Consider the following 14936-nt stretch of genomic DNA (forward strand, 5'->3'; position numbering starts at 1 on the left):
CATTTGTACGACCTGATGTCTAGTCCAAATTATTTACAGCATCAATAAATTGCATTTATTTATTGCAGAAAGGGCAGATACCTGCAGGAATAGACATGGTTCTTGCGGACGCTCCTCCTGAAGAAGCCTTTGCAGCCGTCGCAGCTGGATGCTCCATAGTGTTTGCCGGTTGCCCGGTCCCCGCAGATGGAGCAGAGGGAGCTGATGCCATTGGTGAGCAGGTTGGGGTTTGCTGATTCAGCTGTGATGGCCTCTGTGGGTAAAGAACAGGAACCATTAGGCCCCTAGTGATGGAAACCAGAATCAGCCGACAGCAGGTTGCTTCTTTTAAGCAAAGAACACACAGACATATACACACATGCACAGGCCGCATGTGTTGCTACTAAATCCTCCAGATTGATAGTCACGTTCTTCTTAACCTCAACTGACAATAGCTCTGTTGCTTTTGCTTCAGTGAACAGAGAGGTCTCAAGATGCATTATCCAACATGCTCCAGAGAATTTAACAATTACTGCTACTTTTCTTGACAGGTGTGTGAGAAACCTTACCTGGATGTGTGATATATATACTTTTGAGGGGTGGAGAGCCACGTCCTCAGTTAGACACCTGGAGAACTTTGTTCAAAGCTGATGCCCACAGAAGACGATGGAAAAACAGTAATAACTTGAATAAATAGAAAGCAGAGACAGCAGATACAGGAAGGATTAAGTACTTCATACACATGATAGAGGTGTTGGAGATAAAAGGCTGCCCTTGAAAGATCCTTCAGCTGGAAAACAGGACAGTAGGTCCCACAAAGGTCACTTTATTTCTCCTAAGTCAAGTGCCTGCTCTGAACTGATGCTCTTTACTCTCCACTGGGCAGCAATAGAGGGGTGCAAGAAGATTGACCTTCTAAATTAGGGAGCTAACATTAGGTCATATGAATGCCCTGTGTCACGTCCTCTCTTTGCACCCGCTCATTTAGGGCAGGAATAGCTCTGCCCCTGCCTGGCCTGACCTGTGTGTATACACTGCTGAAAACTCTCCTTTAAATTTCTCCCTTGGCCTTAACCACCAGACTTACTGCCCTCTTAATCCTCCTAATTTGAGGATAAAAAAAAAGCTTGGGGAAGAAAAAAAAGGAGGAAAAAAAATGGATACACTTGAGAAGGCGCACATGACAGTGTTTACATCTCACTGAGAGGAGGAATGTTTGTGGAGTCTGCCCTGACCTGGGCACTCGCTACAGGACGGCTTTATGAATTTATCACACCTCTGGGAGCATATTCTTCACTCCAGGGGAGCCGAACTCATGCTACAGTGACCTTGGCAGAGTCTCTGGGACAAGGCACATCCTGCCTCACAGAAGAGACAGAGTGCAATGAGTAAATCTCAGCTGCTCTTGTATTGAGCAATGACAAATCTTAGCGAAAATTACTCAAAGGGGAGGGATTGGCATCCGATTTAGACAGCGCAGAGAAAGTTTTCTAATGCATAGTACATAAAAATAGCTTTGGGGAATCCGCACACAACACGTGTATATAGAGACAGAGGGAGAAAACTATTTTTGTATACGAATACACATCAAAAATTCATAGTGAAAATATTTGCTAGGCAATGAAAATTGTAATCAAATGCCAAAAAAAAGGCAATAAAGTTTTAGCTTCTTAAAAAATGGAAAGTTTTTTAGCTAAGGCTAAGACTAAGATATTTTTAGCTAAGACCTCACAAATGCAAAGGTCAGACTTCCTTTTAAACCCTCAAAACCCACTTCTGGTCTATATTTCACCTTCTAATGTATGGATGAATAAATAAGTAGGTTGTAGCAAAATGGGGAAACAACAAGAAAGAATGACAGCATCAAAATCATCCTTAGGTTATAATGACGGGAATTGAGGTTTGTCTGTTCCCAAAACCCATATAAGTTGTTCCCAGCTCTGACATTTGTCAATAAGTAGCACTTGAGAACATTGTCCGTATCAGAAGTGCTTAATGGTAATTTACATGAATTTTAACTTTTACATTGGTTTTATTTTGCTTGATAACAGTATTAAATGAGCTGTACCAGAATACTCCTCCAAGGATGGCTGTATTGCTAAACATTTATGCATCTGTTGCTCCATCTATTTTTTAGAAAGAACATATGACCATAAACAAATGTGTGGAGTGTGCTGGTTTCCATTAAAAAAAAACCTGCACAACAAAAACAAAGTCAAGAAGGCCAATATTGTCTTTACTTCACTCATGATTTCCCTACTGACTCCAGAGGAATCAAGCTAAGGTCATACAGTTTGGGTGTCCAATGGACCCTTCAACCTTCATCTGAGTCCAGATTGCAAATTGTTCCCTGATGCTGGAAATCTTTACTTAGCAGAGAAGACTTTATTTCTCTTATGTGAGTAGGACATGTGAGGAGCTGCTTGCTGATATAAGGAAGAAATTAATAATCTGGCCTTAAACCAAGCCTTACTGGAGGAAGGACCATCAGCACTGAGCATGTGAGAGCCCATAGGAGTTAGCAAACCAAATTTTGCCTTTGGTTGTACCTATGAAAACACAGAGAAGCCCACGGGCTACAGCTGAGAGGAATGGCTCTGTTAGGACAGATATGTAGCTGAAAGTTCAGCCCCTCTTAGGTAGCCATGTGTCCTGTTGGAATGGGTCCAGAGGAGAGCTACAAGGATGATCAGAGGGCCGGAGAACCTCACATTGGAGGACAGGCTGAGAGAGTTGGAGTTGTTCAGCCCGGAGAAGAGAAGGCTCTGGGGAGGCCTTATAATGGCTTTCCAGTACCTGAAGGGGCTACAAGAAAGCTGGAGAAGGACTTTTTACAAAGACGTGTAGTGACAGGATGAGGGGAAATGGCTATAAATTAGAGGGGGGAATATTTAGACTAGATATTGGGACGAAATTCTTCACGATGAGGTTGGTGAGGCCCTGGCACAGGCTGCCCAGGGAAGCTGTGGCTGCCCCATCCCTGGAGGTGTTCAAGGCCAGGTTGGATGGGCCTTGACAGGCCTGATCCAGTGGCATGTGTTAGAACTGGATGATCCTTAAGGTCCCTTCCAATTCAAACCATTCTATGATTTATCAGTCATAAACACTCATCAATATGATTGCACAGAACAGTTCCTAATCTTTGTCACAGTGCCTCTGAAATTTCTCCTGGAGACATGCAACTGATGATGTTCTTGAAGCAGAGACTGTAACTTATCTTGACAGTGTGGGGGTTCCAGGCCGAGCTGAAGACCTGTGGTTGAGGCCAGACTTCTCTCTATGACTGTTTCTGGCATTCACTGACAGAAAAATCTGAAGTCTCAAACATCTTTTGTTAGTTACATGCAAGCAGCACGTAGAATGGAAACTACGGCCTCCCTAATGCTGACGAGAGTCTCCCAGGGGCTTCACCAGCTTCTAGGTCAATCAAGCTTACAATCAAAATGCATGTAAACTTCTTATGTAAGTCATTACCTAACCATGGCAGCAACGAAGACGCCAAGTTTTACAGTGATAAGAAATGACAGTGAGGACGATCTCAGCGAGGAAGATGCTGGGGAATGGTATCTGGCTTCCATTCAGAGCTGGAGCTCTGCATGATACCTAGCTACTGCAGACCTCTTTGCTGCTTTTTCTTTCAGTTATGTTACTGGCTACATCACTTCTAGACTCACATTGTGTAGAATTATCTTGCAATACTTTCCAGAATGTATTTTATTTCTGTCTATTCAGAAATCAAAGCCAGTCTTGGCTCACAGCTCTGGTGCACATAATTAGCATCTAACAAATTCCCAAATTACATGTGTTGGGCTAGAAGGCAAAGAGATTGTAAATGGAGTTTAGGGCATGTACACACAGTCAAACTTGGTGGCCAAAGCCAGCACTGCAAAACCTGTGCATACAAATATAGGGCTGGATGGGGGTTAGCCCTGGCCATGTGCAGTTCTACATCAGCTTTCAGCAAATAGAGGAGGAGTTTTTGAGATATAAAACATAGCTTGGATTTAGTGTTCTCAAATCTTGCAATAACAGTGACAAAGAGGCCAGCCAGAAAGGCCAGAGCTTCTTGCAAGCATACATGCAACTTGAGGGACAGTCAGGCACTGTTAATATACCTTTGGTGGCTTTTTCATGGTTTTCAGACCATGCGTCACACTCCAGCGAGGCTGGGAACAGGGTTTCACCAATGTTGTGCCAAAGTCCCAAGGATCAGCATTGAGTGCTGAGATGGGAAAATGAGCACCACCGTGGGAGAAAGTGTTTGCTGACACTAGACTAAAGAATTAGCGTAATATTTCAATAATGCTTCATATTTTAAGCAAAATGACAACTCTGACAAGAGCATGAGGAAATGGGTATTAACAGCACATAAAAAACGAGTGAGAATATGGCTTGTAATGCCAGCCAAGCTAAAGGAAAAAAGTTTCTACCAAATGGGAAAGTTTCTGCAGTTACAACACATATTTTATAAAGGAAAGGAGCATTCATTTCTGTTCATTCCCTTTTGCCATTCTTTCTACTAAAACCAGACAAATTTTAATACTCCTCTTCCACTCCCATAGTGGGTTCTATTCTTTATTTTGAATTAGTCTCAAAATACGTGGCAAATTATGGGCTACTTAAAGGTAGAAAATCCAAAATAGATATCTCTGCAAATCTCAAAATGTTTGCAGCTTCCTGGAGCAGAAGGTTTAGCACCAGAAGTGCTCCACATCATTAATCAACCCAACAGGTTGATGAGATAATATTCAAAAAAAGGACACATAAGAAAGTATGATCTTATTTGAAAATATCCCAACTTTCACTTTAAAAATTTTTCAGAGAGTAAGATACGGTCCTGAATCCGTTAAAATAAATATTGCACTCCTTCCTGATTGTGTTTATATAGAGGGCAAAAACCCTATTACATTTAGTAGGGGAAATAATACAGAATAATCTTGCATAATGGGAAAGATACACCTTAAAACAACCCGGTATATTTTTTAAATACCTAAAACAGGATTAACTTGATTCTAACAACTTCAACAATATTTCTGAAACTCCAGAGTAAAGGAGTGACCTGTTATTTTGGGTTACCTATGGGAACTGAACTCTGCTGGTTAGCAATGTATTTCCATGCATGGACATTTCAGGCCTTTTTTGAAGTTATTTTTACAAACTGTAGAAGAGGACACTTACCCAAGATAAACAAGCTAATTTCAAAACAGCTAGTTCCTAAGAGAACCGGTTACTCATTAACAGCTAAACAAATAACACAACACCGATCTAGATAAACTTCAGAAAAAAACTCAACCTGTCAGTTCCACTGCATGAAACAACAAAGAACCCCAAAGAGTTTCGGTAGTTAATCTACAAAATTACACTGAATTTTGAGCAAATTTGTACCACTCTGAAAAGTAAAAAATATCTTGTCATTCAGCAGCAAGTGACAAAGAGAAACACCTGTGTCAAATAACATAACTGGAGCAAGATGGCAGGAGGAAACCTTTCTACAATAATAAGAAATAAGATCCAGTCAATCTGGAGCTGGCAAAAAAAAATATATTGGAAATCTTTTATATAGCGAAAACCAGAGCTTTTTTGAAGTCAACTTTAAATTCAAATTTCTTTGGGTATTTTAAGTTTCCTTGTCTCCTGGCATCTCCTCATGTCCCACAATAATCAGTCCAATCATTTTATATTGTAGGTGATAACCCTACTGAAACTCTGATTTGTTTTGGTGAGGCAGCTAATAGGCAAACATGAGAGACTGAAAAATCCCATCTTAATTTCGCTAATCTCCCTGACAAAATTAAATGAAACGCTGCCAAAACTCTCAGAGCATTGCTAACATTGGGCTTTCATTCAGTTATGTGATTGGTTTATGCTATATGACTAAAATGTGCTTTATTTTTCATGCAGTGAACAGTTATTTTCACAGAAACTAACTTTACGTTAGAGGACTTTTGACTGCTCAAAACCTACGTATCACGCAATACGTTTATTTCTGTGAATAAAGCGGAAGTCTTTGCGCATGAAAACTTACACCTTGCAGCCAAGTTCTTTGTGTGCTGTAAAGACTTTGAGACTACCTTAGTAGCCAGAACAAAAAATGTAGGACATGAAAGAATTTGGATAGTGCTCCTCAATCTAAGTACATAGGAACAAGTTAAATTTGCCACTTTATGTATTGTCTGAATAATGAAGCAAACAGCATTTTTTCCCCAAGGATTAAATATAAAGTCATATATGGAAAAGAAAAACATGTTTTTAAGGAAGAAATAGTAGTAATAACTCTTATCATAAGTCACACGGAGGGACGAAAGTATGTTGTGCCATCAAGAGCTCCACCAATTTTTGCACTACCTTGTGGGTTCTTCAGGATGTGAAGCTCAGCCCACCAGGGAAAAGAATAACTCAAAATGGGACACGCAAGTGAAGGGGTCCCATTTCATCCCAAATATAACAGCAGATGCAACAGAAGTTGACAGGTCAGCTGCTTAAATATTACCCCTTCCACCCTTTGCCCCACACCTCCCAGCCGCCTTTCCTAGGTGTTCAGCTTTATAACAAAGGTAGTGGAGTCTATTGAAGAGAAAGCAAACAGAAATCTCACCGGTGTTACTTGGGAGCACCCGAAGGTTGTCAAATTCCAGCATGGTGTAAGAGGAGTCCAAGGAGTCAACATAATCTGGCATATCCATGTCCATGATGGACTGACAAAGCTTCATTATTACTCGTCAACGGCAAAGGAAGCAGCAAAAAACCAGCCCTGCTGTCAATCACGGCCAAGGTTCCCTCTGCAGAGAGAGACACCCCAGCCCTTGCGATGACAAATCATTACCCAGCTCTGCCCACAGTCCCCTCCCAGTGCCAGGACAGAAGGGACGGAACCATTCCTTCTCATGCACACAGTCCCCTCCCATCCCGGGGTACATCTGTGCTCTCTGGGTCCTGATGATATGATGTAGATAAGGCCTAGATTCAAACGACTTGGATTACATTTTCGGGTCAACACAGCCCGGTTTATGGCTGCTCCTGTGCAAACATTTTGAGAAGGGCTGCAGAGAGGCATTCGCACACATGCGCTGCTCTTCCAGGGCAAAGCGGTTGTCACATCAAAAAAACAACCAGGCCAATGTCACCTAGCTCAGCTACCAACCCTTGGGAGAAGACCAAATGATGTCATTTAAATTTAGTGAAGACAATGAGTCAGGGCCATCATGGGCTGAAGGCTGTCAAGACAGGTCGGCATTTAGAATCTGAGATGTTTCCATGAAACACTAACAGTGTTGCATACTGGATTACACCTTGAATTACTACTGGAGGGGGAAAATGAGACATGGTTCCACCCTGGTCCATAGACAGAGGGGAGGGGAGTTCTTCCATCAACCACCCACCATCCCTTTCACCTGCATCTTCTCTCTCCTGAATCCAGGCAGCCTCAATGTTCAAAGCTGTCATTGTGGAAAAGCTCAATTGTGGTTGCAAGTTTTAAGGGCAGAAGTTTTTAAGTGATAGCAAATGATGAAAATGGAAAAGACTGGAAGGAACCAGACAGTCTCTCTTGCAGATTTGTGGTGTTGCATTTCACGCTGACCCATGCCTGTCTTTTCTGGGAAAGGCCCATATTATGGAAACACAATTCCTGTTATTCCCCACAGGACTGTGGTGGTTTTTTAATTTACCGAATTTTGCACAGAAGTTTTCCCCTGTTAACACTCATGAGCTGTACTGCAAAAGTCTGGAAATATAACACACCCATGACTTTCACCAAACCGATACAACTTAAAGCACTTGGTTTATTCCTGGTTTCATCTTTCAGATGACTTCCCTGACATTACAGTTCCCCCTCCAGTGACGTTTTGTGTGAGAGGGCCTTTCCTTTCCACGAGCTGTTCTGTGACATCCAGTTCTACATCCTGTTGAATCTGGAGTAAAAGAAGAGTCTTGAGAAACAGGGAGATATCTTGCCAGAAAAGGAGCCTTGGCCAAAAGAGGATTGATTGCCAGACTGCCTGAACTCTTACTGATCCAAGGAGAAGGGCGGTCCCATGTATCCTAGCAAACTCCAAATAGCAAGAAATACACCAAAACTGAGTTTTGAATTGTCTCAAGTATACCCATTTTGATTCCAACCCCATTTACCTTCTTTTAAAACTGATTTTTCCATATCCTAGAGGCTTAGAGTGGACAATACAGTGCGTTAACGCTACATAAGCCTCTCCCCTATAAAGACTGGTTGCAAGAAGACTTACCTTTATTTTCTTATCATTTCTGGGACATAAAATAATTTTACGTGCCATAGATATTTTTTTTTTCCTTCTTTCCTTTTTTAAGAACACGTTGTAACTAGTGACGCCTTGGTTAGATAAGATGTTATGTTTTCATCCTTGGACTATGCCCCCAGGCTTTCAGTAGTGCCAGCATCAGCTAAGTTAGCATCTGATTAGTCGTTCTTGCCTCTTACTCAATGTCAGTTTTGATTATGCCTATTAATCTGGCACATTTTTTTTTGAACTGATCTATTGGCACAATCCTGCCTGTTTGTCAGCACTCTGCTACTATCACAGCTAAGACTATCTCAGGTTCCTGTAGGTCCAGAGAGGGGTTGTACAGGTTTCTCACTGCTAAAACAGTCATATTGGTATTCACCATGCTTTTGGGAGAGAAGGCAGTTGGCGCTTTGCCTTTATATCAACAGGCATTGGCTTTAGAGAACCCTCAACATTCTCAATTTCTCAGTCCAAAGTGAGGCTTAAGGCTTATTTCCAAAGACAGCTCTGCGGTGAGGATGTGCTTGGACATTTTTTTCATCCTGGGAATGAGAAAAGGGTATTGAGAATGAGGAAAAGATTAGAGAGCAAATTAATTGTTCCAGACCAGATTTCAACATCACATTCACATTGATTATCAGAAATGACTTGTTATAGAAGGTGGTGTCGGTGGTCTAAACGACCACAGCACAAAAGTAGCCCTGAGGAGTACCAAAACTTTGCTACAGGCTGAATAGTTTCTTCTTTTTCCTTTCCCTGCTTTCTTAAATCACTTTCTGACTCAGAGCTGCAATTTGACTGTGATCTATTATTCAAGGCTAGGACTGAATTTTATGAACATCAAGAGAAATGCAGCTCATTGAGGTGCCCTCACATCTACTCAACACTGTTCATTACCACAACAAACCTGACACTTGTCCCTACTGAGATCTAGAAAAATCTCTAGCTGGTTTCTTCATTACCTTACAACGATTTAACCTGACAGAGCAGACTAGTTGGGGAGGTAGGGAGAGATATCTCTCCAGTTTACCTCAAACAAGTGTTAGACATATAAACTTGCATTTGGAAAGCTACCTTTGATGAGGGAAACAGGCTAGTGACGGGTAGAAGAGTGCTTGTATTTTGCTGTCAGATCTTTGGCATCACCTCGAAGAACAGCAAGCCTGCAGCCTCTTTACTCTTCTCACTGGCATCAACCAGGGTGTCCACAGGATGTCTATCAGCCTTAGTCAGTCTCTGGTGAAATATATGACGAGCACGCAAGAGGCACTTTGGGGACAGGAGAAATCTCAAATCCTTCACGGATCAAGGCAACACTAAGGAAAGATGTGAAAGTACAGATTTGTGGGGTTGGTCAACAGCTCTCCACTGAAACATTCTTCCCAGGATTTGAGCTCCCCACTGGGCACAGACAAAGCAGCTCTTGAGGGGCTATTTCAGTTATAACCTGAGTGTGTCTCTGGGGTTTGTGCCAGAGCTCTGGCACTCCCTGAAAAGTGCCAGTGCTGAGAAGAGCCAATCAAGTCAAACAAAGACCACTACACTGAATGCATGAGGTTCTGGAAGAAACTCCTAGCTTATGGGGCGAGAGAAGACCTGCTGAGACCCAAGACAGGCTCTCAGCTTTCTCCACCACCTGTTTTTTTAACTTTTTCTTCGTGCAGAGAAAAGACGGAGCTGCTCAGTTCCTTGCATAAACCAAGCGCTGACCACAGGTAAAGGTAATGCCAATATGGTTTGGTAGATCTGTGGACTCAAAGAGCTTTCACCAGAATGGACGAGGAAAGCAGAAGACCATATGCAGTTGCCTATTGCTTCCTTTTCTTACCCAGAGGAGGACGAGCGTGTGTGGGCAGTGTGTGCTTAGCACAGATACCCAGACCGCTGCTCTGGCCGTGAGGAGGGAGCAGCCACTCAGCTGTGGGTCACATCAGAAACCCCATTGACAACAGCATCCTATATTCACCTTGGGGTTGCTATGTGCCCCCCCTCCCTGCCCCCAGGTCTTAGCAAGCAGTCTCGCAAGAAGGAAAAATCTTCTGTTAAAGAGCATCCCCTCTGGGCTGCGGAACTGATGCTTGTGTAGGTGAGTTGACCACAATGCACTGTGTGCAGAGAGAACTGTGATTTGTGCAGAACACCTTGCTGGTTTCCCAGCAAAGGGGACAGGACAGGAGGGTGTCTGTCCTTTCCTTGGTGCTTGGGCATTGACTCACCTGCACAGGCATCTGAGGTGTGCACATAACCAAAGACAAAACTGACTGGTATAACACAGTCTTCTCAGTTTGCAAATTGACATCAATCCTCCTCCATATGGACACAAGCCTCTTTTTAAGATGTTCTCCATTTATTCCTTTTTTTGACTCAGCAAGGCTGGATATAGCTAGAGGGTACAGGAGAAAGGGGAGAAGAGAGGGAAGAAAAACAGAGTTATGGTTAATAAAAACAGTATGGATGTTCAGAGATAGGGCTTTGGGAATGAATCAATGTGGTTTCTAACATGCACTGCAGAGAGGACAGAGGGTAGGCTCTGAGGAACACATGGTCCCAATAAGACAGTATACTTATTCCTAGAAACTTGGATGCTTTTAGGAATGTCTGTCAGACAAGCTGAAGGGCAGAAAAGATAAGAACTCTCTGATTAATTAAGAGAGAACACAAAATACTGCAAGGAAGCCATCAGAAGCAACATTGCTTTGGTGAGGTGAGTGGTGGGAGAAGACTTTTGCAAGCTATGGCAACTGCACATCGATCTCTGGAGGCTGGTTTTTAAAGGAAATTAATTCTATGCTAATCTCTAATATAGAGAAAGGTCTCTAAGACATGAAAGCTTAACAAAAGACTTACTGCTATGCAAAATGAAGAGGCAGACTTAAGCTACTAACTGTATTTTTTGCACAGTAATTTTCTTCTTTTATTCTTAGAAGCACTTTTAAAAACCCTACCCCCGTTTTGAAGATTCTCTTCATCTGAAATTCAGTAATAATTGTACCTTTTCCTGAACTTGCAGGGACTAGTGAGCATAAATTCACCAAAGTTCAGGTAGTTCTCAGGTACCAGAAGAAACAGTAGACATAAAATTACGTACTTGAGAAGAAGATGCCTGGATAAAAGCAATAACTGAAAGACAGAAGCCAGCAAGACTTTTTTTCCCAGTAGTGTATAATTAGAAACAGCATTCTTCTGAGATTATAAGCAGCGTGGAATCATATAATTAACATATAATTACAACAGAAGACATAATAAATTTTTCTAGACCAGATGTTCCTTCTTTCTTGGATGCAGTTTCTTGTAGTATATAACACTCAGTTATATTTGTGACACAGTTAGCAGAAAAATTCTCTTTACATAGTATTTCTTATTACAGTGACTGTTACATTCGCACAGCGCTGTGACTTTCGCAGTATGGCGATGGGCTGCTTGTTGGTCCAGCTGTTATCTCCTAAAAATATTTTGTCTGTTTAGTGATTATTCATTTAAAAAAAATAGTTTAAGACATTTCTTGGGTAGTATCTTTCTATTTTTTCAAAAAGCATCAGGCCAATTAATTAAAGTGTTTTAAACTCACTGTATGTGCAGAAAGCAGTCGTGCAGGTCCCTGTCAGGAGTGTCGATTGCACAGCAGCCCATACTGAAGGTCATGGGATTCATCATGGATGATGCTGATGACGTTTAAGGCTAACATTCGGCATCCTGTGGTGCTGGGCTCCAGCCATAGGAGCCACCATCGGTTCCAGCCTCATCCACTCTCTGAACAGGTGGAAAGCCAACGGAGGCAATCACCACATTGGTGACATCGAAGGTGAACAATTTATTTCTTCCAGTGCTGTGACAGAGGTATGTGAACAAGGAAGGAGAAATGAGATCTGGATCCAGTTTTACACCCTTCTTTCTCTACAGTCTCCAGAAGGCTCCTCCACTCCCAGCTAATAGTACTCCAGTTAAAGCTAATGTCTACAGACCAAGAAACAATGTGCTTCCCTCAAAAACAGTTAACCGACACCCTCAATGCATCTTGGATTTGGCTTGGTGGTAGTTTGGCATTAATGTTTGTTTCACCCCCTGCTGAAAACCCATCCTTCAGTAGCTGTGCCTCAAAGAATTCCAGGTATGACAGAGACCCTTTAGATTCCAAACCCACCAAATCTGGGGTTGTTCAGGACATTCCAGATTTCTGGAGTAGTCATGAGCCACACCCTGAGGTGGGGAACAAAATCCAAGTAAGGACATTGGCTTTTCTCTGTAGTGACTTGACAGTGTCTCCAGCAGGGGTGGTGTTGACTGTACAGTCTTCTTCAAGCCCCCATGATGGACATGAAAAGATGGACAGTCACTTAATAGACAAGAATAACATCACCTGTCACACAAGAGGATGGAGAAAAGCAAAAGATCAGGACTTTAACCTCTTTTCTCCTTTCTTGATTTCACTTTACTTCTGCCAAAAATATTATTTTAAAATTTACTCATTTTGCTTTTAGATCATTTAGATTCAGTCTTCAATAATAACCCTTGGGGGAAAACAGGAACCTAAGCAAGCTTCAATCTCTATTCTGGAAAATTCTCTTTAGAATGATTTTTTTTTAAAAAAACCAATAAAACAAAACCAAAAAAAATAAAACCAAACACCAAAAAACCTTTTTCTACCAGGTTTGAATGACAGATTCTGGTCTTCACAAATTGTCCAACACCAATCACACAAAGACCTTTTTGCCAGCAGTGACTTCAGAATGGTTAATTCATTAAATTCTCAGTTATTTCACTGATGTCACTGTTTAGCATAGATGAAACCTGAAGTGGAATTGGGGAATCAATCTAAAGAGGTTTTACATTCTTCTGATGAAAAAAGCTCAACCTGATGGCTTGTTTTTTCTGAGTTCATGCAGCTTTCATTCTTGGCTACAGCCACTAGTGTTTTAGTCACTGGTGTTTTAGAAATAAATCCCCTCTTTTGGACTCTTGAGTAAAATCTGAATAAAACTTCATTTCCCGATCTCCATGGGGTCTCCTGGAGTGTGATGCCCTTTACAAACCTGTTCCTCACTGGCAAATATGGCTTTATAGTGAATACCTGGTGCCTGCATGCACCAATTTGAATTTCTCTTCTTTGTTTTCCATAAACAAGAGTTAGGTTCTCAGAGAGAAGAAATGCCTGCAATATTTTTAAAACAGCATATTTTTCCTCACATCAACAAATACCTCTGTCAGTGAATATTCCTTGGGGATATTTCAGAGGACTTTTTGTTTCTTGAAAGAGGTCAGCTGATCAACTTGAAATATTTATGAAAAAAAAGAAGGAACAAACTTCATTAAATACTATTTTGGGAAAAAAGAATACATGTTGATTTCAAAATGACTTCTCATTTGTAACTGAATTTTGAACATCGAGGAAGAAGGGAGTGAAATTAAAATATTTAGTAAAGAACAAAATTGAAAGTTCTGAAAGGACAAACTCAAAACATTTTGGTTCCTATTTTTGTTTGCAAACATCAGTTATGATACCAGCTTCTGACTCTTAATTTGAGAACCTTGGCAATTTTCTTTCTGCTCAGCGTATGTGGCTGAGTTTTCAAAAGTCTTAATCAGCTTTATTTTACCTTCTATAACTAAGCGGAAAATTATGTCCCAGGTAGAAAACCCAAAAAATTTGGGTGAACATACTTTGTCTGTAAAGAGAAGAATTTCAGAATAGATCACATCTGATACCATCAGCATATGAAAGCTTGTGGAACTCCAGCTCACTCACCAAAATTAACATTTAACTTGTTTCAGTGAACTCATTTTAATGTCTCACAGGCCGGACTTTTTGCAATGTTTCACTCTCTGGCAGAGAAATGCTGTTTCCACTTATTTCCTGCAAAGATGATATCGACTTTTTTTCCATGTGAATCTTTCCTAGGCTGGGCTTACGTAGGAAAATCCAGACTCACATAATTGCAAGAGTTTGGGCTGAGCTCTTCTTGGTCTTAGACAAACCCAGCCCAAACTCCTCCAAACTGTCAATATATTTAACACTGAACAGAAAGTGAAACATACATCGGAGCATGCTATCAGGAGAAATAAAACATATGAAGAAAATCAAAGAAAATGTACCCAACCTCCCAGACTTTCACTCACTCACTCACTCACTCACTCACTCGCTTCCTTGTCCTTGGAATGAGATGCTCCCCACTCATCAGTACAAATTTATGCCAGTCAGATAAATACGAGGTTGCAGCAGACCACCTGGTCCAGATCACCATCTATCACAATAAGCAACTTGTTTCTCTTTGATTTTCACCATTCCAGACTAAGGCATCGTATCTCAATTGGGAACGTCACTATCTCTGCAGCCACTAAAGAAAATTTGGCATGTCATAGAACCATAGAATCATTTCAGTTAGAAAAGACCTTTAAGATCATCAACCATAAACTTAATGCTGCCATGTCCACCACTAAACCGTGTCCCTAAGTACCACACCTACACATCTTTTAACTACCTCCAGGGATGGTGACTCAACCAATTCCCTGAGAAGCTCAGTCCAACATTTGACAACTATTTCAGTGAAAAAAATTTTCCTAATAGTTAATCTAAACCTCCCCTGGCACAATGTGAGGCTTTTTCCTTTCATCTTAAGTCCAGAGGATGATTCATCTCAGACCAAGACAGGTCTCCAAGGGATGAGGGATGAATTACGTAGTGATGCCAGTCTCTTGAAACCGAGC

At 41.4% G+C, this 14936-nt stretch overlaps 1 protein-coding gene across 3 annotated transcripts in view; it reads right to left on the reverse strand.

Annotated features, from left to right (window-relative positions):
- The window catches only part of LOC104059393 (hepatocyte nuclear factor 4-beta), a 45571-nt gene that overhangs the window by 16676 nt on the left and 13959 nt on the right, over positions 1-14936 (reverse strand). Inside the window, exons 5-9 of one of the 3 annotated variants that reach the window (XM_054079034.1) lie at positions 11803-12060; positions 10451-10617; positions 9309-9550; positions 6575-8776; positions 82-253 (exon numbers count right to left, since the gene is read on the reverse strand). In XM_054079034.1, the coding sequence (XP_053935009.1) occupies positions 82-253; positions 6575-6689 (287 nt within the window). In that variant the 5' untranslated portion in view covers positions 6690-8776; positions 9309-9550; positions 10451-10617; positions 11803-12060. Of the gene's footprint in view, positions 1-81; positions 254-6574; positions 8777-9308; positions 9551-10450; positions 10618-11802; positions 14052-14936 lie in introns of those variants that run through there. The other 2 variants (XM_054079035.1, XM_054079033.1) reach the window with 2 other exon arrangements.

The sequence above is a fragment of the Cuculus canorus genome, chromosome 13 (assembly GCF_017976375.1).
Source record: "Cuculus canorus isolate bCucCan1 chromosome 13, bCucCan1.pri, whole genome shotgun sequence".
In the NCBI taxonomy this organism is placed as follows: Eukaryota; Metazoa; Chordata; class Aves; order Cuculiformes; family Cuculidae; genus Cuculus; species Cuculus canorus.